The sequence below is a fragment of the Macaca mulatta genome, chromosome 10 (genome assembly GCF_049350105.2).
Source record: "Macaca mulatta isolate MMU2019108-1 chromosome 10, T2T-MMU8v2.0, whole genome shotgun sequence".
Lineage (NCBI taxonomy): Eukaryota > Metazoa > Chordata > Mammalia > Primates > Cercopithecidae > Macaca > Macaca mulatta.
Window position 1 is genome coordinate 64337178 of NC_133415.1, and position 26935 is coordinate 64364112.

General features: G+C 44.4%; 1 protein-coding gene across 4 annotated transcripts in view; it reads right to left on the reverse strand.

Annotated features, from left to right (window-relative positions):
* SLC24A3 (solute carrier family 24 member 3) overlaps positions 1-26935 on the reverse strand; it is a 503439-nt gene that overhangs the window by 25193 nt on the left and 451311 nt on the right. For 2 of the 4 annotated variants that reach the window (XM_077951123.1, XM_077951124.1), the window contains exons 9-16: positions 23753-23806; positions 17353-17486; positions 15363-15413; positions 14975-15135; positions 13937-14198; positions 5854-6020; positions 2412-2526; positions 599-711 (exon numbers count right to left, since the gene is read on the reverse strand). In XM_077951123.1, the coding sequence (XP_077807249.1) occupies positions 599-711; positions 2412-2526; positions 5854-6020; positions 13937-14198; positions 14975-15135; positions 15363-15413; positions 17353-17486; positions 23753-23806 (1057 nt within the window). The remainder of the gene's footprint in view (positions 1-598; positions 712-2411; positions 2527-5853; positions 6021-13936; positions 14199-14974; positions 15136-15362; positions 15414-17352; positions 17487-23752; positions 23807-26935) is intronic. The other 2 variants (XM_077951122.1, XM_015149569.3) reach the window with 2 other exon arrangements.

The following is a 26935-nucleotide window of genomic DNA, read 5'->3' on the forward strand; positions in this document are numbered from 1 at the left end:
TCTCTCCAATATGTCTCTGACATGCATCACTTAGCCTGTAATAAGGTGAAGCAAGTCTAAGTACACTAAAGTAGGAGTTGGCAAGTTATGACCCATGGGCCAAATTTGACCCACCAATTGTTTCTGCACAGTCCACTAGTGAGGAATGGTTTTTACATATTTAAATGGCTGGAACAAAAATCAAAAGAAGTGTAATATATCATGACATATAAAAATGATATAAAATTCAAACTTCAGTTTCTATTAGGAAAGTTGTATTGAAACAGACATGCCCATTTGGTTATTTGTTGTCTATGGCCATTTTTCTACTACAGCAGCAAAGCTGAAGAGCTGTATAAACATCCTTTGGCCCACAAAGCCTAAAATGTTTAGTATTTGCCCCTTGACAGAAAAAGTTTGCTGGCCCCTGCTCTAAAGTCCTGAATGTCCCTGCAAGCCTGACTTAGGAAGGCCTTTGACAAGGAGAATTTGTTTTCCCCTCAATATTACGATTTCTACACCCCCTTTGCCCCGAGACAAAGACCCTGTGGCCAAGGCTGTTAAAACAGAGTCCACGTAGCCCTGGATTTCAGGAGAAGTCCTGGAGAAAACCACTTACGTAGGATCCGTAATCCACAGCCAGGGTCTGTAGAGCCCAGGGGAGACCGAGGCCAATCAGAATGTCAAACACGTTGCTCCCAATGGAGTTGGACACGGCCATGTCTCCCATCCCTGCAGCGACAAGAGGTCACTTAAGTGAGGGAAGGGAACCCAGGAGAGTGCAGGGGCCCCACATAGGACTCTCCCAAACCTTTAATCTCACAGCCAGAGTGTGGTTCTGCAAGCTCACATATGTGCTTCTCTTCCAAGGCCATCACCCATGTGAAAGGATGACACCAATTATCAAGCATAGAAACACACGTTCTATTGAATGGTTGACCTTTACTTCAAACATGATCACTGACTGAATATAAGTGATTCAAAAAACCAAATACAGTGATATGCTTTGTGTCTGTGTCCCCACAAAATCTCATGTGGATTGTAGTCCTCAGTGTTGGAGGTGAGGTTTGGCGGGAGGTGATTGGATTATGGGGGTGGTTTCTTACGAGTGGTTTAGCACCATCCCCCATTGGTACCAGCTTTGTGACAGTGAGTGAGATCTCGTGAGATCTGGTTGTTTAAACGTGTGTAGCACCTCCCCCCACCCTCTTGCTCCTGCCATGTAAGGCATGCCTGCTCCCCGTTCACCTTCCACCATGACTGAAGTTTCCTGAGGCCTCCCCAGAAGCTGAGCAGATGCTGCCATGCTTCCTGTACAGCCTGCAGAACCATCAGCCAGTTAGAGCTCTTTTTTGATAAATTACTCAGCCTCAGGCATTTCTTTACAGCAATGTGAGACACACTAATACAGATGATTTCAAGGATTTTGGAGATTCTGAGACATCCTTATGGAAAGGAATAAACTCAACCATTCTAGAAAGTGACTCCCGAGATCACACCTGCACACTGGGTCATCTTCCAACTGCCCTGCACTGTCTCTAGGCCTTCTTCAGAATAACTGAACAATAGTGTAGACAATAGTAGAGCTTCTTGAGGATGTCTATGGGATACTGGGCTAAGTTTTGTAGCTCAACACACATTTGTTTGAAACAAATGCCCTCCAGCATAAATCAGGCAGATGCATCAGAATGAGTGCTGCAGAAGGGTGTGACCATCTGTGGCATCTGTTTGGGAAAGTGAGCTGTGAGCCTGTGAGCTTGGCTTTGAAGGAGGGAAGGATCTGTCACACTCTGAAAACTGACCTCTGGGACCTGTCACTCAGAGGGCACTGCAGGTGGGTCAGCTTTAGGGATGGGATCTGTCCTCTCTAAGCCTCAATTTTCTTGTCCATAAAATGGGGGTATGATTATGCTTACTTCACAGAGCTGTTGTTTAAATCAAATAAGATACTGCATCTGCGATGCTTTACTCAGCAAAGGTTAGCTGTCAGTACATTTCCCACTACTTTGAATAATAGAAGGATGGTGATACAGCCTCCAGAAGAGGCTACGGGTGCTACCTGGAAATGTCTTTGCTTTCCTCAAGGGTGGGACCTTCTGGATCATTTCTCTGTTCTTCTGATCCCAGGAAACCTTTCAACCAACATGGCATCACCCTCCCTCCTTCCAAACCTTGTTAATTGCCAGGTAGGTACCCCAGGTAGAGAGGCCCTCTCTTCCTTCCTTCCTTCCTTCCTTCCTTCCTTCCTTCCTTCCTTCGTTCCTTCCTTCCTTCCCTCTTTCCTTCCTTCACTCCCTCCCTCCCTCTTTTCTTCTCTTCTCTCTCCTTCCTTTCTCTTCTCCCTCCTGCCTTCCTTCCTTCCCTCCCTCCCTCCCTTCCTCCCTCCCTCTTTTCTTCCCTCCCTCCTTCCCCATTGCCACTGGAAGTCCCACCTTGTCTGGCCACAATGAGGCTGGCCATGCAGTCAGGCACGCTGGTCCCGGCAGCCAGGAAGGTGATCCCCATGATGACATCAGGAATCCCCAGGGTGTAACCAATGATTGTGACCTAGAAGGAGCAGGAAGAGATGGTGAGCTGAGGGGTCACCTCAAGCCCCACCGGCCCATGGTTCTTCTGATGGAGACTCACAACAGGGTACCGTCTGGGCTATCTCTGTGGGGTGCAATGTCTGTTCTCTGTATCAATACTATGTGGATGCTGGCTGGGGCTGCAGGTCAGGGGACAGTGCTATAATAGGACCCATGCTTTCCAACAAAACATTGGTCTTTTCACTTGTTCTTTTCAGGTGAGGTGGGTGGTTTGAGAAGAGAAAATAGAATTTCTTAATATTGGGACAGAATATTTGAACTACGGGTGGCCCTGAGGAATCCAGAATGGATGGATGCTTTGCTTGGAATTTGAGTGTCCATGTCAGGGGGGATGCATAATAGGAATTTAGAACTGCAAAGGGGCTGGATTTGACAGTATCCATACTTGTCAGAAAAGGCATAACTCTAAGGTTGGGCACAATGGCTCATGCTTGTAAACCTGTCACTTTGAGAAGCCAAGTTGAGAGGACTGCTTAAGTTCAAAAGTTCTAGACCAGCCTGAGCAACATAGTGAGACCTTGTCTCTACAAAAAATTTTAAAAATTAGCTGGGCATGGTGGTGTATGCCTGTGATCCCAGCTCCTTGAGAGGCTGAGGCAGGAGGATGGCTTGAGCCCAGGAAGTTCAGGCTGCGATGAGCTGTGATAGTGCTATTGTACTCCAGCCTGGGCAACAGAGTGAGACCTTGTCTCAAAAAAAAAAAAAAAAAAAAAAAAAAAAAAAAAAAAAAGAAAGCCGTAGCTAGCATTTCCTTTTCTCTGTTCCTTGAAGCTTGGTAGCAATTTGCTGTCCTCGTCCATCTTCACCATAATAGCTTCTGGGGACCATTATCTTAAGTGAAACAGCTCAGACACAGAAAGTCAAACTCCACATGTTCTCACTCATAAGTGGGTGTTACGTAATGTGTACACTTGGACATGGGTGTGGGATGATAGGCAATGGAGCCTCAGAAGGGTCAGGCGCAGAAATGTTGTGTTTCTGCGTCTCATTTTCCTCCCTGGAGACTGAAAGTCAGGAAGGCCAGAGGCCACCCCAGTTTAAATTCAGCACAGAATGAAGTGAGGTGGGTGATGACAAATTACTTTAATGGGTACAAGGCACATTATCTCAGTCATGGATACATTAAAGTCAGGACTTCGTCACTTCCATCACACAATATGTCCATGTAACAAATTGCACTTGTACCGCTTAAACTTATGCAAATATAGAAAAGGCAAACGTAAGCATGCTTAAAAAAACAAAAGCAGTTGATGAGGCAGATGATGAGGGAGCTGGTGGCAAAAAAAGAGGTAACTGGAAAAAGAGACATATTCCCTGCACGTGGGCCCAAGGAGAAGATAACTCACAAGAGTTGAAACTGTTAGATCATTTTAGGATGCCACTTTCCATAAAACTACAGGAAATGCAAACCACATGTTGTGAGGAGCACATTCTTCTCACAGTTCCTCCTGGGCCAGCCCTTGAGAGACACCTACACCCGGAACCCTGACTTCACTCCAAAGAGGCCATAATCCCTCCTTCCCTGTTCAAAGACTGGGGGGATGTGAGTGAAATCCATACAGATGCCTGCCTTGCCTCCTTTCAAACCAGAGAATGCAGCTCATTTCTGTTCAGTACTGAGCAGAACTGAACAGAATTGAACCTGGGGTGGCCACAGGGCTTTCTGACTTCCAGTCTCCAGGGAGGAAAGTGAGCTGCAGAAACACACGCTGTTTCTATTTTGTTGCTTTGCAGCAAATGGAGCTACCGGCATCCTGGCCAAACCTTGTTTTTCCTTTTTAACCCTCAGTTCAGTCCCTGTAGGAATCTGGTTTGGCTCAGCCAGGCTTGGCCTCTGGCTCATCATTTTCATGATCATATTTGTGGCTCAGTCTGGAGTTCAGGGGAGCAGACTGCTCAGGTGGCTGGGACCAGGTCTCCGGCTTCTCCTAGTTTTCTCCCTTAGTCCTGGGCATTGATTGGGACTTACTAGAACCTCCGCTGGAGGCAAAGGAAGCAAACAGAAGGAGGTTGAACCTCAGATGAGTCAGGTCAGTTAGACTGCTGGTTAGGGGACTGCACAGAAAATCACATAGCACCTTAAGGTCAGGGACAGCCAACACTGTCCCCCAAACCCAGATAAGAGGTGGCACTTGGTGCATATGTCAGATAAAAACATTAGTGAATGCAGGATGAGGGAGAAACCCCTGGCTATAAACCTTGGGTTTTTAAAAAATGTTTGTGATATTGAGGAAAGAGAAGATTATGAATTAGTTGTGTCAGGTTTACCAATTTGCAATCCATGTAACAAAATTTTTCTGGGTATTTTTGGTCCTACCAAAATACCTTTTTCAGAACCTTCTTTTTAGCTCTTGAGTTTAATTCTCCAGATTTATATTGCATCTGTCCAACACTCAAGGCAAGATAAATTTGGATTTGCATCATTTTGCCATGCCTTTTAATTTCTGGCCAATTCTAATGATTTGGAATTGCTCCCCCGTTAAAAAGTATAGCCATAAATGGGCAATGCATTCTGGAAGGCTGGGTTTCCTAAAATGGCTTTGTTAATGTCAAAGCCACTGAATCAATGTCAATCAACTAATGTCAGTCAATGTCAATCAACCAATGTGAATCACTGACTCATTATTTTAGCCTCAGAAGGGACCCTTGAGTGATCACCTAATGCAATGCCTCATTGTCTGGTTGAAGAAACTAAGTTGCTGATAGGGATTGATCACCGTTTCCCAATTCTTCATGCCTTTCCTCCATGTCCTTTGCCCTGAGACATGGCTGTTCTTCCCACTGGAGCAGGTGGAGTACATTTCCCCCATGCCATTGATGTGGGGCTTGGCCAGTAAAATGTGAGTGGACGTGATGGTAAGCCAGGGCCAGGAGAAGACCAGGGAGGCATCTCGTGTTTTCATGTACTCTCTTGCATTCTAATGATGCACTGTGAGAAGAGAATATCCCAGGTAGCTAGCCTCTAGTACAAAGAAAATGAGCAGACATGTGGAGTAGACATGGACCCCATCTGCTGCCTGAATCAAACACAACCACCCTGAAGCCTGAGAGACAGTTGCATAGCAAGTCCCAGCTAAGATTGATAAATCTACAGTCAACCCGAAAAGGTGTGAGCAGGAGAATCGATGCCTGCAATTCTAAACTACTAAGTTTAGGAGTGGTTCGTTGTGCAGCTTATTGTAGCAATAGCTGACTGGTACAGTTATAGGCTGAAACCCTGACTCTTATTCCCTTCTTTTTCCTCTAAAGAGGTTTAACAGTGCCATGGGGTCCCAATTGCACTCACCATCCACACCATCATGTAGGAGAAGGCTGCGATCCACAGCGTGGAGGAAGCAAACGTCACCATGAACCATTTCTCCCAGCGCGGCTTGTTGCAGTTGGGTACAGTGAAGTATAAGACGAAACTCAGTGGCCAGGTGAACGCCCATTTCACTGTTTCCAGTTTACCCGCTGGAAAAATGAAAACGGCCAAAAAGAAATAAAAAGAAAAAAATAATAAAGAACCCCAGTTAGCTTTATTTCCCTGCGCTGCCAAGTGTCTGTACTGCTTTCCCCAGAATTAAACCTTATTATATTGCTCTTTTCCTAAAACATTCAAATGACTTTCCATCACCAACGAAACCTGACATACAACACCAAGCAGAATTAAAAAAAAAATTATCCACTGCCCACCTGCTAGTTAGGTCTCCGAAATGAGAGGGTGAATCACTTCTTAGTAACACCGGACTTGGGGGATGGTTTGGCAGATGGCCAGGTGGGAAAAAAGAGGATACTCAGGACGAAAAAGAGGCGGAATGTGTGCAGGTGTAGGGGGTCGAAATGGGGGTGGGGAGCTAGGAAGACCACCAGTGGGCTTCTGTTTTCCACGTTTTCTCCCAATAATACAGCGTCAGCGGATGCAGCGCCACCTGGTGGAATTTCTCAGCATGGTCTGTCAGTGGGCCGGAATCTTCAAAGAGGATTTGAAGGCTCTGCCTAGACTTGTATTACTGTCCTGATTAACTGCTAATTCACCTCTAGAAAGAAATATGCATACATATTTCCATGTACTCCTCAATGCAATCCAGATACACAGTGTCTCTACCTTCCAGAAAGTTTCCCGTGCCTCTTTCTAGTCAACTCCTCACCCTCTACCACCATAGATACTGTTTTAACTGTTTTCCAACTTCAAATAAAACCATATAGGATGTTTTCGTGCCTACCTTCTTCTGTTCAACCTAATGTGATTGAGATTCATTCACGTTGCGTGATCCATTCCTTTTAATTGCTGTGTAGTATTCCATCCTATGAGTGTGCTACGATTTGTTATCCATATGGCGGTGGGTGAGCATTTGTTTGTTGCCAGTGTGAGGGTATTACAAGCCAGATGACTGCGAACACTGTTTGTACAAGTCTTTTTGTGGGCATGTTTCATCTCTCTTGGATGAAGACCCAGGAGAATTGCTGAGTCATAGGGTGGGTATTTATTTAACTTTATAAGAAACTGCCAGTTTTCCAAAATGACTGAACCATTTTATATTCCCACCAGAGTTAAGGAGGAATTTTTATAACATTTAAACAGTAATTAAATGTTTAATAAAATGTATTTTAAAATTTTAGACCAGTATCCAGTATTTGTTTCATATATCCTACCAATCTCCCAATAGTTTCTAAAAACTGCATAGATAGAACAATTATCTAACATTATTTCGGGCACCCTCTGGCCTCTCTTAAATGGCCGAGGCACAGTGTCTTTGGGAGGCAGAGGGGTTTCTCATCAGATGGTGCTGGGCTCTGGTCCCTGCTCTGTGGCTGATGAGCTGAATGACTCCGTTATTTAAATTCTGTACACCTCAGTTTCTTCATCTATGAAAATGTGTATACAGCAGCACTGAGCTGACAGAGTTGCTTGGAGAATTAAATAAGATGATATTAGGACGACGGCTGGGACAACATGAGCTTGCAAGTCGTTCCAGTCAAAATCCTGGGAGTCATTCTTGATTCTTCCCTTTCTTGTATCCCCCACAGCCAACCCTGGCAACCTGACAGGGTATTCCCACCATCTCACTATTCCCACAGCCTCCGCTGGGGCCAGGTTCACCAAGCCTGGCTGACAACCTGGCTTCCTAAGGGGACTACTGCTCCAATGCCTGTCCTATCTCCATCTGTTTGCTACCAGTAGCCAGAGGAAAGAGTCTCAAAAAGCAAATTGTTCTAGAACCTTCCATTGGTCTCCACTGCCCTTAGAGTAAAACCAGGTCTCCCCACCATGGTCTGTAAGGCACTGCCTGATTTTGCCCCAACTGCCACTCTCCCTGCTCACATACTCCCTGGTCTTGGCTTGCTTTCTGTCCTCAGACACTCCAAGACTTTTCCTGCCTCAAGGCCTTTGCCCTCACAGGTCTTCTGCCTGGATCTTCTCATGGCAGAGTCTGCCCTGTCACGCAGACCACTTCACTGCTCAAATGTCATCGGGTCCTCAGATAAATCTAAATATAACCCTTATCATCTCAGTCCTGCTTTTCTATACTCCTTTTTATTTGTTTCATCCAAATATTTCCTGTCTTAAACCATCAGGGTTGTTTGTTTCTTAATTTATTTTCGGTCTCCATCAAATTAGAATAAAGTCTATGAGAACAGGGGTCTTCTCACTTGTTTAGCACCTGATTTTGAAAGGCAGGAATAGTCCTGAGCTTATATCACATTTTCAGTAAATAGCAATAACAATTGTAGTAATAATGTTATTATGAACAATCTAATCAGACAGACCAAAGAAAATTACTTGTTTTTGAGAATCTAAGGCTATCCAAAATACAAGTACATAGTAAAGCAAGCAAACAAAAAAGTACTAAGAAAGGAGAAGTATTTTCCTATTAGCTGCTATGAATCTTGTTAGATTTAAGATTTGGAGACGGTCAAGTGAATGATGAGAACATAGAGACTGTGCTTGCTTTGTAAACCAGGATGCCTGGCTGAGAGTTGTTTGGAGACGGGCTTCCAAATGTTGCAGGATCCAGGATATGGGCAGCTCTTTGGATCCCACGTGCATCCTGGAATTCTGCACATTCCTAAATCCTGCAATGTGCTGATAAGGCATTTACCCATGTAGAACTCCTAGAATCTCCTCAATGGCCTTCCATATGGCTGATGCCCTCACACGGACAGAGAGACTTAGTTTAGTTTAAAATGCACACCCAATCAAAGATGACAAAGAAACACATGAAGAGGAGGAGAAATAATCCCAACTTGACTCTTACATTTTTCAGAAAATAAATAAATAGAGGGAAGAAAAAATGAAGTCAGAACTTACAAGTGCAAGAGCTTGGAAAATGATATTGATTAGACAAAGTTGCAAGAAGTGTGAGTGCCAGTGAATGTTGAGTTCTTATCAACTGTTTTAAAAATTTGTGACTGGACACTGGGAGGGCATTATTATCTGGAAAATGTCATTTTCAATGATATATATGCTTGCTTTAAGTTATTGCCCCTTTGTAACAACAACCACCTTAAAACTAGAAATTCAATGAGCATTATCTGAATCATATATTTAAAAGTAACACAGCAAATATAACAAATATAAGGTACAAATATAAGGTGTCTTTTAAAAATGATTTTGAGGAGCAAAGACAGTCAAATAATGATTACCCACATTTTAGCTGGTCTTAATTTTCCTTCTGTTTTTTTTTTTTTTTTTTTTGGAGACAAGAGTCTCACTCTTTTGCCCAGGCTGGAGTGCAGTGGTGTGATCTCAGCTTACTGCAACCTTCGCCTCCCAGGTTCAAGTGATTCTCCTGCCTCAGTCTCCCGAGTAGCTGGGATTACAGGTGTGCGCCACCATGCCCGGCTAATTTTTGTATTTTTAGTAGAGACGGGGTTTCGCCATGTTGGCCAGGCTGGTCTTGAACTCCTGAACTCAGGTGATCCGCATCCTCCCTTTGCCTCCCAAAGTTCTGGGATTACAGGCGTGAGCCACCGCGCCCAGCCCTTAATTTCCATTTCTGAATAAAGGGGTTAAAAAGGTTTCCTTTCCTCTTTGAGTCAACAACATTTCTGGACATTTTTTCCATCTTCTGCTCTATTACCATTGGGTCAAAATAGAGCAGCAAAGGGGATAGGTTTACTCTTCATTCATTCATTTAATACATATTTGTTGAATGCCCTCTATGGCATTTTGTGCCGGCCGACTGCTGCAGGTGCTGGGGGTACAGCAATGAATTAAGGGAAAAAACTTCCCTGCACATGGACCTGATGTGCTGGTGATTACCTGATTTCACAAAAGTCAGCCAGCAACTGAGAGCTGAAGCCAGGGGCCTGAGCCGGGCCCATAAGCATGATAGTATCCCTTTGGGTTGGACTTGGCTTTAGCAAGCAAAAAGACTTGTTTCTAAATTATGTTCCTCAGTCAGCTTTAAGAAAGCTGAATTCTATCAGAGAGAGAAAAAGTTATTGCACAGTATTTTAGACCTAGACTTAAATATATGCATTTGTTCCGATAATATAGGCAATAAAAATGCACACTGTTTTAAGGTAAAAAATATAGAAAAATATAATTTTGCTTTGGAAAAATCTACTTGTATTTTGGTGTATTTCCTTCTAGTTTTTCTTTCCCATGGAAATGTGTTTACCTATATACACAAGAAAAGGTTTCTTTTGCTGTCTGTCAACCATAAGGCTTTCTTCACCCAAGAGATAACAACAGCTGCACGTTTATATGCATGTATGTGCATATACCAAGTGTAGGAGTATATAATATATATTATGTGTATATAACCTATAATATAGTATATACATATATAAACATAAATATGTTAATATCTGTGCATATATTATACATGTATACAATATATTGAGTGTATACAGTACACATGTGCATGTTAATATGTTGTATCAATCTTGAATTGCACACTGTACATATATGTACATATACGAATTCACAAACAGTATTCACATACTCTTAATAATTACTTTCTTGGTAATCATCATACCCACTCTAGTCAAGTCCTGAGAGAAGAAAGCACTGCGGCTGGGTGCTGGAAACACAGGGTACTCACGCCTTGCAGGACGACTATGAATGACTATGAGAGAGAAACATGTCCTCATCGTGTGGGTGGACCCTTTTCAGGCCACAGGAACTTGACTTGATAGGAACCCATCTTGGGGCTCCCAGAACTGACTCCCTGGCTTCTGGATGCCCTCTGCTGGTCAGAAGCACCCCTCAGGCTTCTCACCCGTAAGCAGAGGCCTGTCTGCCCCTGCAAGGGGCCTGGCTGGGCATTCAGTCCCCTTGCCTTAAAATGGAGTTCCTAATTCTGGGCCTGGGATTCCTTAGCAGCTGGTAGAGGGGAAGAGACAGTTGTAATTGGGGGAGTTCACTCTTTTCAAAGGCAGACTCGGGCTCTGAATCAGGCTTTCGTGCATCTTAGAAGAACTGGGATGATCGCTGAGTGCCTCTAGGTCTCTAGCCCCTCGGTGCTCCAAGTGTGGCACACAGACCAGCAGCGCCAGTGTCGCAGGATGCGGGGGGTTCTTGATTAGCAATGCAGACTCGGGCCTCACCCTAGACCTCCTGAATCAGAACGTGCATTTCATTAAGGAAGCCCAGGTGAGAAGGGCTGGTAGAGAAGAACTTGGAATTCTGCTTTCTATCTTGGCAGCTGGGGGTCCTTGAATGACATGGAGACCCCACGGGATGGTATGACCACACAGAATATCATCTCCTCTCTCTTGCCTGTGCTTCAAGAAGGACATGGGAGGGGATGTGGGGTTCCTGAGCCTCAGGTGCAACATTTGTTGGGGTGAGATGCCTGCAGCCATGTCTCCTAATACACAGGAGCCCAGAAGGTGTGGCTGGAAGGTCTGAGGCCTCCATCATCTGCAACCTAATCACAGTGAGACAGAGGGTTGGGAGCAGGAGTTTCAAAGACCTTGAAACCGCACGGTGAGCTCTCATCCAGACGAGAAATATGGAACCAAGGATCTGAAGGGGGCGCTGGGTCCCAGTCAGTAACGAGGCCCAGGCACTGGGCCAGACTTGGCCTCATCTCACTCATGCATCTTTCATTGTTCCCTGGAGGGGTGCACTTGGGGATTCTGGGCTCCCAAGATGCTAACATAGAACTTGGCCACTTACAGACCTTCCACTGGCTTGACTATTTCTTTAATTAGTGAAAGAGTTTAGCAAAATAAGCATTACTGGAGCTTGGTTATGGCCAGCCAATGGTGGACTCTGAAAGCAGGGGCTGAGTAGGCGGAATTCTAGACATGGGTCCCTAAGATTCTCAGGGTCTGTGAGTGGGATGAGCTATCAGCCTTGTGACTCTGCTGTGCTGTATGGCACAGTTGACCTTTAGGTAGAGAGATTGTGCAGGTACCTGATCTAGTTGCAAAGAGTTCTCAAAAGTAAAAGGGGAGCCAGAGAGATTAGGAATGATGGTGGGAAGAGGTCCACACATCCAGGTGAAGGTGGAGGGGCTCCATGGCTTTTAGGAACAGTGGGACATCCCCAGCTGACAGCCATCAAGGAGCTGTACAGCCACAGTGAACTGGTGCCTGGTAATGATTTCTCCCAGGGCCTCTGCAAAGGAATGGAGCCCTGGCTACACCTTCATTATGGCCTGTGAGACTAAGAATCCAGCTGGACTTCTGACCTACAGAACTGTAAGGTAATCAGTGGGTCTTGTTTTGAGCTGCAAAATATGTGGTATTTTGTTAGGCGGCAACAGAAAATGAATGGAAGGGTTTAAAAGGGAGGAAAGGAGTGTTTTTTGTCATTTAATTCTTAAGATGTTTCTGTCTTGGTTGATGGGAAAGGTTGCCAAGAAATATATCCGATGGTGGCAAAATGGATAAAGGACGAGTGTACATTTTTTCTATGAAGATAATGTACTAACAAGTGATGATTCAGCTTTGGGTGGGAGGTGAGGGAATGGGGGGTTATAGGAATGTGGATGAATATTTTCTGATTCGTTTTGGTAAGTTCTTGATGAGGTTGACATCTTGGGTGCCCTGAGTGGGCACAGGGCAGCTCTGATTGAAGTTTTACTTGCTGTCCTCTGGACAGAAAGGAGCTCCCCTGGAGCACAGCAAGACCCTGCATCTGAAATTAACACTGGACTCTGACACTCGGCACCATGTCCTACCACTAAATGGGCTTTCAAGTGGATCAAACGTTTCCTCAGATAATCCTGCACATTCAAACATCCCAAAGAGGTTGCTGCACATGTATACTGAGCCTCACACACTTGACAGTCAATGTGAATCAGCCTAGTGTACTCTTCCCTGAAACAGCCAGAAGCTTCTGGAAGGTCCAGCAAATAGGCAGAATTCTTTGGGCTTGGTCCAACTGCTCCGATAATGGGTGGGGTGGGGTGAAACAGTTTCTGGAACAACCAAGTCCTTGTTGGAGGCAGCAGTTGGGAGAGGAGGACACTGCCCTGGCGACTGAGGTCCTGAAAGCTTCTTCAGGGCTTGGCGTCCACCAGGGCTGACCTTGGCAGGACAGCTCTCCTGGCGAGGTACAATGGGATGGGTGGAGGTGAGTGATGTGCCTCTCCTTTTGTGCACCAAACTGCCTTGCCCACAAGGGTCATGGGCATTTCCTCCTTCATACCAAAAATTCCTGCAGAACAGCTAAGTAAGATAAGACCATCCCCTGAAACCAGCCCAACTGTCCCATAGAACTGATGTTTATAGTTTCTTTTGAATTAATATAAAAACTGACTCTCAGCTTTAAAACTTGAGAAACGTTCATTTGTCTTCTCTGAGCTCTTTTCTCAGGAAATGGACCATTAGGCCTCCCAGATGGCATCAAGGAACTGAAACTCACCAGATCGTTGTGTCTGGACAATGAGGAGTCAGATCTCTCCTTCATCGAGATGCCTGATGGACTGCCTACTTCCTGTGGAGCAACTCCTCTTCCTTACTTCTCCCTAATTCCTATTTGCCGGAAGGTAGCTACATTCCTTCCCTGCTATATAAATCCCCAATTGCAGTTGCTCAGTTAGATGGATTTGAGACTGATCTCCTATATCCTCGGCTGCAGCACCTGATTAAAGCCTTTTTCCCTGGCAATATTCGTTGTCTCAGTGATTGGCTTTCTGTGCACTGATGAGCAGGACCTAGACCAAATCCCTGGCATTTCAGTAACACTTGTACAAAACACAGCTGATTAAAGAGCTCACATTTCAACCAATGATCATGGACCCCCATCTTGGCCATCTTTGAACTTCTACAACAAAGTCCTGCCCAAAGAAGACTTGATATACATATTCTCATGTTCATACAGAGATTTTAAAAAATTGAATGGTAAAAAGATCATTCAAGTCAGGGGCATCTACTCAGTGGCTCAAAATAGCTCCCAACCCCAGCCCAGACATAGAACCTCTTACAGGGGGGGTCGAATGGCGTGTATGGTCCTTCATCATCATCTTCGTCCTCCTCTTCCTCCTCGTCATTCTCATTGTCCTCATTTTCATTCTCTGTTTCGTTGCCAGCCTCAGCCACAACATCGTCCCTCCGTGTCCCATTCACGCCCCTGTCTGGGGCACTGCTGGGCCCTGTCCCATTCTCCACAGTGTGCTTAATTGGGATTTTGATGGCCACCTCGGATTCCCCGTTGGTATAAGCCCTGCTGTTTATCAATCTTTGTCTCTGGAAAGAGAAAGGTGCACTCTTACCACGGTCAGCGGGATTGCAAATACCTTACACTCAGAACACGAACTGTTGGGATTTTTTCCTGGCAGCTGACGAGATGCTTCCAGAAGACCCTGGAGTCAAGTTTTAAGGGGCCTCTCAATGTGATAACCAACTCGAGACAACGTCCTTCTGGGAGGAAAGATTAATTTTTGCAAATTTGAATTTGCAAATTAGAATTTGCAAATCCCTTTAGAGGAAAATTCTTGTGTCTGGGATGTGCAGTTCCTTGATACTCTGTGTACTGTGGTGTCATCTTTCTTCCCCAGACTGCAGGAGTTCCTGGGTCCCTATGTGAGAAAGCTGAACAACTGTGTTTGGACTAGTGTATCAACAAGTCTACACTCCAGAAAAGGAATGCACAGCAAAATTCAAGTTAGGGACTCTGTATTACTTTAAACTAAGGTAACCCTTAGTTAGCAACAATTTCTGTGCAAGTTTACGTCAGGGAGCTTTATTCAAATGGAACAATAGAAGAAAAATGTGGGTGAAAGGGAGAAGGAACAGGGGAGTTTTCTATATAAATGGGAATTAGTCCATGTCTCAACACATGGAGGGAATAGCAAGGGCCAGATACACAGCTGGTCCAGGGAACTAAGATTGGGAAATGGCTGAGGGATGCTGCGGTGTTAAACTTTGAGTTAGGTGCTTCTTCTTTCAAACAAGAAACGTTCTCTCTTTCCCAGAGTTTCCCACCCCTGTCCAGTGTCAGTGGACAGTGCTTTCCAAGGTACCTCATTGATCAACATGCGACTGGCCATGGAGAGCCGGGTCTTGGGGGGAAAGTGGCTGGTGATCATGATTCGAAGGCCAGCCTCAGAGAAGGAAAGCTGGTGTGGGTAGGCCGACAGCAGCTCGTCCACCATGATCACTGATGCTTTGCGGTGGAAATTTGCTAGGGAAATGGAAAACATAAGGTAAAATAACATTGAGGCCAGGAACAGGAAAGAGGCATTCATTTATTCTTCCTTCCCTTCCTTTCTCTTCCTCCCTTCTTTCTTCCCATCCATTCACCCATCCATCCATCCATCCATCGATCCATTCATCCACTCTTCTTTCCTTATTTCTTCCTTCCTTCCACCGATCAATCCATTCATTCTTCTTTCCATCCATCCAACTCACCTATCCACCCATCCATCCACTCTTCTTTCCTTATTCCTTCTTTCCTTCCTTCTTTCCATTCATCCAGCCAGCCAGGAAGGGTTGCAGTGAACAAATTTTGAATAAGTCAAAATCTCCTTTCCATGGGTGTTAATGTTAAATCTTTTGAAAGGACTTGAAACAATTTAAGCATCATTCATTGACATGGTAAGAATTAATGATACCATAAGAGAATTCCTCCTTGTCCTCAAAGGATTCTTTTCCCACCACTCAGATCTGGGGTACAGAGAAGACTCTAAGAACTTTGTACCCTATATGCCCTTCAAATGTCAGCAATATTCATCCTGAGCTGTTAAATGCTACTGGATTGATGTTAGTGCAGTTCTGCACTGGGGGACATGGTGGTGAAATGTACACATTCCCTCAGTGCAGTCTATGAGCAGAGCTGACAAGGGGTGGGTGAGTTGTTCATGTTACAGAGAACCGAGGTCAGAAGGGTGCTTGGGACAAATCCTGTGTGATAATTCACCAGAAGGCCTAAAAAAATGTGGCACGAAGGGTCCAGCTCCCTCTCTGTGAATGAGCAGTATATGCACACAGCTCAAGGGTACTTGGCTGCAGCCTCTTGTAGTACTAGCTCCTGTTTTCCAAGCCACTAAAGCATGAAAGGATCTCTGGAAACACTAGCTAATCCTAGGTAGCTCTCTTTGGCATAGTCCTTTTATGGTTATAAACTACCCAGAAGAGAATAAACTCAATAAAATCCTCATGTGAAATGGTACTAAATCACTTAAGTCATTTGTTAAACATATGTATAATCATTCACAAAAATATATCAAATATTTAATTTTGAAAATCTAATAATGATGCAGTGATGTCAGAGATATGTTCGAAAATAACCCATAGATGTATTTGAAAATAACCTTTCTAATTTCTTTTTTTTTTCCTTCCTGCAAAGCAACCATATGGGAACAAGAAAAAATAAACTCTTACATTTCAAGAGAAAAGTTTAAAAAATTAAATAAAAAAACACATTCCAGGCAAAATTCAATGATTATTTTCTGAGTTCCTCTAAGAAAAAATATTATATATTTGAGAGCGCCATATTATTTCCCTTAGTATCTCAGCTGTTTTGTAAGACTTGATTGAATATAAGAATTACTTTGAAGGGGAAGGTACTTTTCTATTTCTATTTGCAGCTTGCAAACTGAGTTAGTGTAGCCTTAAAGTGAATTTGGATCTAGTAATACACTAATAACACCTGTCATTTATAGAGCATCGCACTAAACTCTTATACATATTTATCTGCTTTGCTTATTACAAAAATGATTCTCATATTTCAGAAGAGAAAATTGAGGCTCAAGAGGTTATATAACCTGCTTCATAGTCACACAGCCAAAATGGGACAGAACCGGTATCTCAGAACCTAGGGTCTCCTTTCCTTTGCCATCCTGTTCTCTGCAGCACTCCCAGCAAATGTGTTGCCTGGAAATTTCCAGGGGGCTTTCTGAGCTCCAACGGGCTTACCAGGTATGAGATGGCTCCATGACATTGTAGCGAAAGGGAGGGTTGGAGGACTGGAAACTTCTGCTCTATCTTGGGGCAGGGAGTGTCTTCTCAAGGCCAGCTAGGACACCCCATGTGTGGCTATGACAGTGGGCAGATGGGCTCATATTCTAGCACTTTCTTCTCGTACACAGTATCCCCTTGGTTACCTTTCTTTTCTTTTCTTTTTTTTTTTTTTTTTTGAGATAGGGTCTGGCTCTGTTGTCCTGACTAGACTACAGTAGAGCAATCTTGGCTCTCTGCAACCTCTGCCTCCTGAGTTCAAGTGATTCTCGTGCCTTGGCCTCTCATGCAGCTTGGATTACAGGTTTGGGCCACCATTCCCAGTTAATTTTGTTGTATTTTTAGTAAATATGGGGTTTTGCCATGTTGGCCAGGCTGATCTTGAACTCCAGGGCTTAAGTGATCCTGCTGCCTTGGCCCCCACAATGCTCTCCTTGGTTACCTTTCTTAAGTAGCACCACAGTTGCGTCGCAGTTGCTGCTGTCATCAATTTCAGCATTGTTGGCCAATCCGTTGACCATGTTCCCGGCACCTTTTGTCCTCCTCTCAAAGCACTGATGTATGCAAGCATTATATCTGAGCAAAGTAACAAGTGGGCAGAGTCCATCAGTGTTTGCCATTCTGCCATGTCTTAGCTCCCACCGAGTGCTCCTGGGAGCTCTCCCAGTCTGCATGTACAGTCCCCAGAGCTCAAGTTATTACTGTTCTAATTTTCTCAACCCATTCCCCGTCAGAATATACAACCTGTCCCATTTCCCAATTTATGAACAAATGGTAGGTGAAAAGAAAACCACCATTATAGAAATAAACCAGATCACACTGCTTACTTTGCAACCTCTTTCATGCCAGTGGAGGCCTCTCTGGGATTGAGCTCCCCTTCTCAGTCTGCATATGGAAGGACTGTGCTAAGACTCAGTGGGATGGTCAAGGTCTACCTCCTCTGGGCCACATCTCCAGGGCCTTTGTAATCAGGGACCAGTTTTTTGGAAGAAGAGGAAGCTGCCTCATCCACACCACTCCCCAAAAGCAGTGGCTGTGTGTCACAGTCTATGTGCTACAGGTCAGTTGGCCATCTAGGTCTCTATGTCTTTGGTTTCCTGAGGTCACGGATTGGGATTCTGCAAATTTCTATGACTATCGTGCCTAAGTTCCAGATCCAGTGGGCCTTTGGCTTTATGAAAACTTCTAGGCTAGGATCCTCCCGAATGATCAAGTGAATACATTGTGCAGTGTTCCTTACATGTCCCAGCAGGCTCAGGTGGGAAGGGAAGAAGCTTGTACAAGTTCCAAGGGTGGTTTTTTGCAAGTAAATGTTCCAGTCTCCCTAGCTTTAGTATGAGAAGATTCCCACAGACGAATTCTAGAAAACTCATAAAAACTCATGGGCAAAGACAGCCAGGCACAGTTTCCAGGTCACAGAAGGCTGCTACTGCTTTTCCCCACTCATCGTTTACTGGCCATGGGGCAGCTCACTGGGGACCTCCAGTTTAACCTCCAGCCTCCCATAGGAACGGCAGCTAGGCATGGTGACCCTAAGTTGACAGCTGGAAGGCCACTCAACCTGGCCATGGGACGGCTCACTGGGGACCTCCAGTTTGACCTCCAGCCTCCCATAGGAATGGCAGCTAGGCATGGTGACCCTAAGTTGCCAGCTGGAAGGCCACTCAACCTATGTTTCTCTTCCCCTCCTCAACTCTTTTGCTGCTACAGACATGAAGCTCTCTGGATTCCCTCCCAGCTATCTCCCTTGCGCCTGATTCTTCAGTGGGGGCAGCTCTAGGGTGGCTGGCTTATGGCAACAAGACCTCAGAGAGATGAAGAGGTCCTCTGTAGCTGGACCATCTCGTCCATGAGGTCTTTCCTGTACACTCTAGGAACATGCAGTTACTACATTGCATGAGAGAACAGAAAACTAGTCAAAGTGACAGGTGCCATTTGTAGTTCATAAGACACGAAGCATAGAATTAGAACAGCACTATTTTGCAATCCAAATGAAATAATGGATCCAGATACTGAGCACTGATGGCTGCCAACATTACAGAGAGAGAAAGGCAGACATCGCCGTGCCTCCTGATGATGGAACTCACCACCACTTGGGACATAGTCTAGCCCGAATCAGATCAATTACAGACATGCAGGAAACACAGAGGCCAAGGGAACAGACTGCACCACAGCATGGGATATAATCAACACTTTTCAACCGTGGGCAACTCTGCAGAGCAAACAGCCAAACTTCATCAAAGAACAAAGTGCAAGGAAAATGCACACACACACACACACGCATATACAGACACTCACACAGATACACACAGACACAGACACACACACACACAGACACACAGACACACACACAGAGAGACACACAGACACACACGCAGACACAGACACACACACACAGACACAGAGACACACAGAGACACACAGACACACACGCAGACACAGACACAGACATGCAGCACACACACACAGACACACACACATAGACACCCAGACATGCACACACAGACACACACAGACACATACACAGACACAGAGGTCAAGGAAACAGACTGTGCCACATCAGGGGATGTAATCAACACTTTCCAACCGTGGGCAACTCTGCAGAGCAAACAGCCAAACTTCATTAAAGAACAAAGTGCAAGGAAAATGCACACACACACACATATGCACACACACATATGCACACACACACATGCACACACACACAGACACGGCACTCAGTCAAAGGCCACCAATTCTAATGAGTGGAATTTATTTGAATTCTCATTTTTTAAATATTTATGATATTCATGAAACAAAAAGAAAACAATCAAAAAGACATTTGTGAGGCCACTGAAAATTTGAACGCTGGGTATTTTATGACATTAAGGAATTAGTATTAATTTTAGGTGTGATGATAATGTTGTGGTTATGTTAAAGACAATTGTCCTTTTAGAATCCTAAAAGAGTATCCAGCTATGTCTAGAGAAGTCCAGATGTATACTGGAATTTTTGTGGATGAGCTAGTATGATGTCTGGGACTTCCAAATTACAGAAGAAAAGGGAAGTGAATATAGTGTGGATGGGGCAACTGTGGGTTGATGGTTTCTGGGGCTGGTGATGAGTGCGTGGGCTTCATTATACTATTCTGTTGACTCTTATATATATTCAAAATTCCCGTTAGTGAAAAGACCTCCACACTTTATAGACTCAACAAGGATGCCTTGCCCCATAGGGCGACAGGGAAAGAGGCGGTGTTTCTGTCATCTTGACTTAGAATCCATTTTCCTGAAAGAAATACTGACTTGCATAAAGGTTTGCTTTTTTTTTTGAAACAGGGTCTTGCTATGTTGCTGAGGTTAGTCTCAAACTCCTGGCCTCGAGAAATCCTCTCACTCTAGCTTCCTGAATAGTTGGGATCACAGGCATGCACCACAGTGCCCAGTGATTAGGTTTTGCTTTTAAAGTACAAAAGCAAACCCATGTATTATACATTTATCAGGGTTTAGAGAACAGGATAATAATACTATACAGTGAGGGCTTTCTTGAAACTGGATGCAGAGTTAAACTAAGCTTATCTTAGCTTGACAGCTTAACTAAGCTGTCGCATTCCGTTCTCATGGAATATATATAATAACAGTAGAAATTATTATTAATCTTTTTTTGCAGAAGAGGAAACTGAGATTCAAGATGGCTGAATAACTTGGCTGAGGTCCCACGGCTGTCAGTGGCAGGGGGCTCCGCTGTCAGGGCCGAATGTGAGGCACTGATTCTTAACCACCAGCACACATAACCCATCTAGGTAACAAATCCCAGAGCAGCGACCGGGGATGTACAGAAATCAATCCTTGCCAAGGCCAGGCATGCTTCATGCTCCCTGAAGGTTTCTACCAACCTGGACAATCTGAAATTGCTTTCTGACCTTCAGATAGAATGTTTAAAGTCCTTTAAAAACTCTCCACCTAGGACGCTGCTGACGATTTTAATATATGCTGGTGTTTTTTTTTTAAAACTACTGTTGCTGTTTTATATTTTTAATTGAATGTTTTAAATTTTGTGCTTGCACCCTGAAGCTATTTTATTGTGAAGCATGCAATTTTATAAATCAGATTTGATAAAACCCAATGATTAAAGCCTCTGATTGCAGAGGGGGATGGCTAAAGAGCAGAGATTTCAATTTAGAACTTAGGACCAGAATTTATGCAGAAAATTTCATGAGCACAGTAGCTTCCATTCCCGGTTTTGTTTGTATCCTGCTGGTTTGAACAGCTGGAATGTTGGTAAAAGTGAGGCATCAGCAGAAACACACCTCATTAGCTTCCACATTTGGTATGGTTTGGGGAAGAGGAGAGGATGTGTTTGCTGTTCTATCTTACTGTCCACGTGTTCTGCCAGCAACCCATGGGCTTCAAGGTGGCTTAGAAAGGGGAGCAGGGGCCATAGGATACATGACAGCAAAATTCCTCAACTCTCCTTCCCTCTGGTCACATCTGTTTTTGAAGAATACTTAACTCTGTGAAGCCCCTAGTGAATTCATTTTGAAACATACTTTCTTGAAAATTAAGATTCAAGACCCAAGATTAATGTTGGGCATAGAGCAGACACTGTACGGCGATTCTTCCAGAATAATCAACTAATCCACTTTTGAGAGCTCAATCAGACCCTCAAAATGTTAAAAAATCGAAACAATGCACTAGAAAACAACAAAAGAAGATGTGTGAGTACACACACAGACAGCAGTTTGAGGCTTCCCCACTTGGCACTGATTCGCTATATAGCTTTGCTGTTTGAGGCAAAGAGGCATAAGATGGGTGCTCTGATCTTTAAAGGCTTTTCCTTTAGGGGCTGGAAACTTTGGAAAGGCTTTGGGTCAGCTCTGGGTTTCATGAGAGCTCATCTGTTGGTATGTGACTTCATGGTGTGTGACTTCTGGTTTCTTCATTAGTCACCTTATGGTACCAGGACATGTATGAGTAAGGTCCTACTCTAGGAATGCCCTTCTCCACTAAGCTCCAGATGTGCTTGCTCCTGTGATATTTGCCAATGTCCACACTGATTTCTCTCAACAAGTGTCCCAGTCACTGGTCACCAGAATTAACTTTTGTCAGGCCTCAACAATAAGAAACCTTAATGTGTCAGTTCCAGACTGCTACCTGATATGTCCAAACTGGCCATTGTCGATGGATTTCTACTTTCTTGCCCCTAGAGAAGGCAGTCACTCCTACAGCTACATATGCTGGAGAAACATGGGCTAATTTAGAGGAAAAAAAGCCGCTTCCACAGGGGTGGGCAGCTGTAGCATAGAACATGTCTGCATTATTTATAACCTCCTCATCCCAGTGGTGCCTGGCAAAAAGATGAACCAGCAGGCTCACAACCATGGTGCTTACATGGTGCTTACAATTTAGAGCATGGGAAACATTGGCCATATAATTTTTTTTTTCCAATGAGATGGAGTCTCACTCTGTCACCCAGGCTGGCGTGGTGGCGTGATCTCAGCTCACTGCAACCTCGCCTCCCGGGTTCCAGAGATTCTCCTGCCTCCTCCCAAGTAGCTGGGATTATAGGCACGCACCACCACACCTGGCTAATTTTTGTGTTTTTAGTAGAGACGGGATTTCACCATGTTGGCCAGGTTGGTCACGAACTCCTGATTTCAAGTGATCTGCTCACCTTGGCCTCCCAAAGTGCTGAGATTACAGGCATGAGCCACCATGCCTGGCAAATTCTTGATATAAATAAGCTACCCCAACTCCAGGAGGGAAAAGAACACATGACATGGTGGTTTTAAAATATATCAACAGTTCTTTGACACTGTTCCCTTCACTAGGTGATGCCAGCCCCTTGAGTGTGGACTGGACTTAACGACTTGCTTCTAATAAACAGAATACGGTAGAAGTAATGGCATGTGACTTCTGGGATATTATAAAAGGTGTTGCAGGGCCCTTCTTGCTCTCTGCTTGAATCACTTGCTCTGGGGGAAGCCACTCAAGCAGCTCTAAGGAGGAGCCCACGTGGTGAGAAACTGAGCCTGCCAGTCAAGAGCCAGCATCACTTGAAGGCAGGTCCTCCCACACCTGTCCGGTACATGATGGCAACTCTGGCTGACTTCTTACCTGCAACCTCATGAGAGACTCTGAGCTGGAACCTTGCAGTTAAGCTGCTCCCGGATTCCTAACTCTCAGATAATGTGTGAGATAATACATGTTTGTGCTTTTAAGCCACTAAGTTTCGGGATAGTTTGTTATGCAGCAGTGGATGACTAATACCACGCAAATAAAGGAAGTCCACAGATATTTGATCCATGATTTCAGTTGTCTCTTAACTAACTCTTCATCAGTTACCTCACGATAATTCCATGCCAGAATATGTTTGATGAAGGTCCTACCCTAGGAATTCCTTCCACAAGCAAGCCCTAGATACTGGGTCTACACAGACCACCGGAGGGCTGGCTCACGTTGGCCACCATATTGAGTAGACTGGCAGCAGACTACCTTGTATCTTCCCTCACCCTCTATTGCAGTGTAACGTATTGAGTTGTATCTCCTTTGTGTTAAGAAAGAGAGTGAAGAAACCTTCCAGAGCTAGGCTGCCAGATCCTGAAGAGAGATTAGAGGTTCTAGAAAGTTATCAAGTGAAACATTGAAGCTTTGAGTTTATCATCGTATATGGGCTGGAAGGGTCACTACAATTGATACTAATCAAAATTACAGTGACTCACAGCAGTCTGGCAGGGAGCCAAGTGACTGTGATGATACACACTGAAAAACCAGTCAGATACCCACCCCAACCCTATTCTATGTCATCACATAATGTGGAATGCAAGAAACAGTTTTGGAAAAGAAATGAAGAATTTTACTTACTTCATGATGACAATGTAGATAAGATACATCAGCACAAGGACTAAAGACTCCCACCTGCATGTAAACCAAGAACAGTTAAAGACAGTCATAGACATCTGTGAAACTCACCTGCCCCCTTTCTAAAGACACATTTGATGCAAACGGCCAGGATAGTAAGGAGAAGGCAGACGTTGCCAGTGATGGATACTTCCTGGTCTAGAGACATTCTCTATGCTGCATAAGGCTGTCAACCATCTTTCTCTTCTCTCCTCATCTAAAGGGAAAATGCCCCTTCCTCTCTGTTATTTGTCACCTAAAAGAGTTCGAAAGCAACAAGCCTTTCATACATGTTGCTGAATATAGGTCAATATGTATACATCTGGCCTCAGCTTAATCATTCACTGAAACTATTCAGATATATTTACAAGGGGAAACTAAAATTAGAGGAATTGACAGGGGTGCCTGAGGGATTGTTGGGTATACAGGAGCCACGCCAAAAGGGTAGAGGGGGAGAGAGAGGCAGGCAGGCAGACAGATGGAACCTGGGCAGGGAAGGTACCAGCCAAAGAGTAAGAAGGAATAAGTGGGAAGACATTCCACAGGAAGGAAGGAAAGAAAAACCCACTGGAATGCGCCTTGAGCTTCTAATAGTCTGAATACTTCTGTTTTCTTTATCTTAGTGGCTAACAGCTAAAAACCAGGAACTTGTTTTCCCGGTTTCGCTTTAGCTACAGGATTAAATCGGCTCATTGAGGGAGTAATTTTGGCTTCAACGGTAGGTTACTGGAGAATGGTCAGATGAGGAAACTCCAGGTTATATCCATCCTTCCTTTTCTCTTTTCAAATTCCATGTCTAGAAGCTGATCCTTGAGAAATATTTGGTCAAATGTGAAAAGGATACATACACAAGGGTTTTTCTTGCAGCAGTGTTTATAAAAAAGTGAAAAGCTGGAAAGAGGCCAGATGGTTATAAAATGGGGCACTGGGTACATAAATGATAAGTATGTTCATCTATCCATTAAGAATGATTATGCAGCCTGGGCACGGTGACCCGCTCCTGTAATCCCAGCACTTTGGGAGGCCGAGGGGAAAGGATCACTTAAGTCCCCAAGTTCCAGAACAGTCTGAGCAACATAACAAGATCCAGCTTCCAGAAAAATAATTAAAAAATTAGCCAGGTGTGGTGGTGTGCCCCAGGAGTCTCAGCTACTTGGGGAGGCTGAGGCGGGAGGATTGCTTGAGCTCAGGAGATGAAGGCTGCAGTGAGCTATGATCACACCACTGTACCGCAGCCTGGGCGACAGAGTAAAACCCTTTCTTCCTTCTCCCCTCCAAAACAAATTATGCAAAGATGTATGTATTTATTCTAGAAAGTGCTCAGGATGCACTATCGAGAGAGGAAATCAGGGTATCCAAGCCCTTTCAATTTCCGCCACATCTCTCAGTTTCTTTCGTGACAAAACTTCTTAAGGGGCTGTGCACACTGCATTTCAGTGCCTCTCATTCAGCTGGCAAATTTCTGTAGCCTAACTTCCACACCCACCGATCTCTTGAATCGCCTGTCAAGGGCACCAGTGATTTCCATCCACACCAATCCAAGAATGAGTGGGTGGTTGTCCCTCATCCTGTTCCATTTCTTGGTAGCATCTGAAAGGAGATCGTCTGCCCCACTTCATAAAACCCTCTCTTCTGACTTCTGAGAGGCCATACCCCTGGCTTCCTTCCTGCCCCCAGCTTCTCCTTCTCCACCTCCTTTGCCTCCTCCACTCCTTCAGTTCATCCTCTCATTATTGAGCCATCTTTATTGCCTATGTTTTCTCCCTAGGAGACCTCATCCTGACCGATTGCTCTAAACACCGAATACGTGATAATGACCCCCAATTTACACATCCATGCCACACCTCTCTCCAGCCCCAGATTAATATATCGGGCCTCTGCACCTGGAAGTCTAAATGTCTATCAGAACGAATTCTTCATTCTTACTTCCTAGCCTCCTTAAAAAAAAAAAAACAAAAACCTGGGCTTTGTCATTTCAGTCAACTGTACCACTCCCTGCCCAGTCAAGCCCAGAATCTGGAAATCAATAAGGAACATTCCCTTTTCCTCACTCCCATATTCATCAGACTTTGTGACTCAAGTATTTCATCCGTCATCGATTCTTTCCTCTCTACTGCGCCCTCCCTAGGTCATTTTCACTTCAACCTCTGAACTGGTTTCCTTGATACTATGGGAGCATGTCACTGCACTTCTTAAAATCTTTACTTACTTCTCAAAACGCTTAAGAAAAAAATGAAAGTTTCCTTTTACTTTGCAATTCCTGGCCTTTTCTTGTGTTTCCAAGTTGTCCTGTGTCCTGTCTGTGCCCCACCTCACTGGCCTTTCATTTGCACACAGCCATCTCCTTCCCTCTCCCAGAGCCTTTGCACTGAATGTTCTTTGGACCAGGAATGCCTTTCTCTTCACTCCTTTGCTGGCCCCTTTTATCCTGCAGATACCAGCTTTTAAATATCACCTCCTCCAAGCAATCCTCCCTGCCTGTCCCTGCCCGACTTTCTCTCACGTGACCCTGTTTATGTTCTTTAAACCTCTAAGCAGTCTGTGATTATCTTGTTATACATTTATTACTCATTTATTATCTAACACACACCTGTTTCTAGCAGTCACTTGACACCACTCCTCACACCTGACACCTTCCCTGGTATCTGGTGTCTCATTTTCCAGAGATTTAAAATGCCGACAGCTGATTTCTCCCCACGCAGACACCCTCAGGTCTTGCCCACTCGCCTCTTCTCCCCAGCACAAAGCAACCCTCAGCTCATCTGTGCAGGTGACACTCCCTCCAAACATCAATTTTCAGTTGCAAAACGCCTCCAGTGGCCTGAACATGGTTCTTATCTCATCAAAACCAATGTACAAGTAGCATACACTTCATGGTGAAAAGTAAGATTCATTCACAGCCCATTCATTTGGAAGAAACAGACTCCCGGGATCTGAAGGGATGTCACGTTATTGCTTAGATGCATTTTAATAGATTCAGTGAGAAGTCGCCACAAAATGAATCAACTTTAATGAAATATTGTAGTCAGATTGAATTAAGTCCAGCACTTTCTAAACAGGTCTATGTATGCTGTTTCTAATTCTTTCAGATCTTTTCAATTTTTTACTCATCAAAAGCCCTTCTGTTGCAATATTCAAACCAGGTTC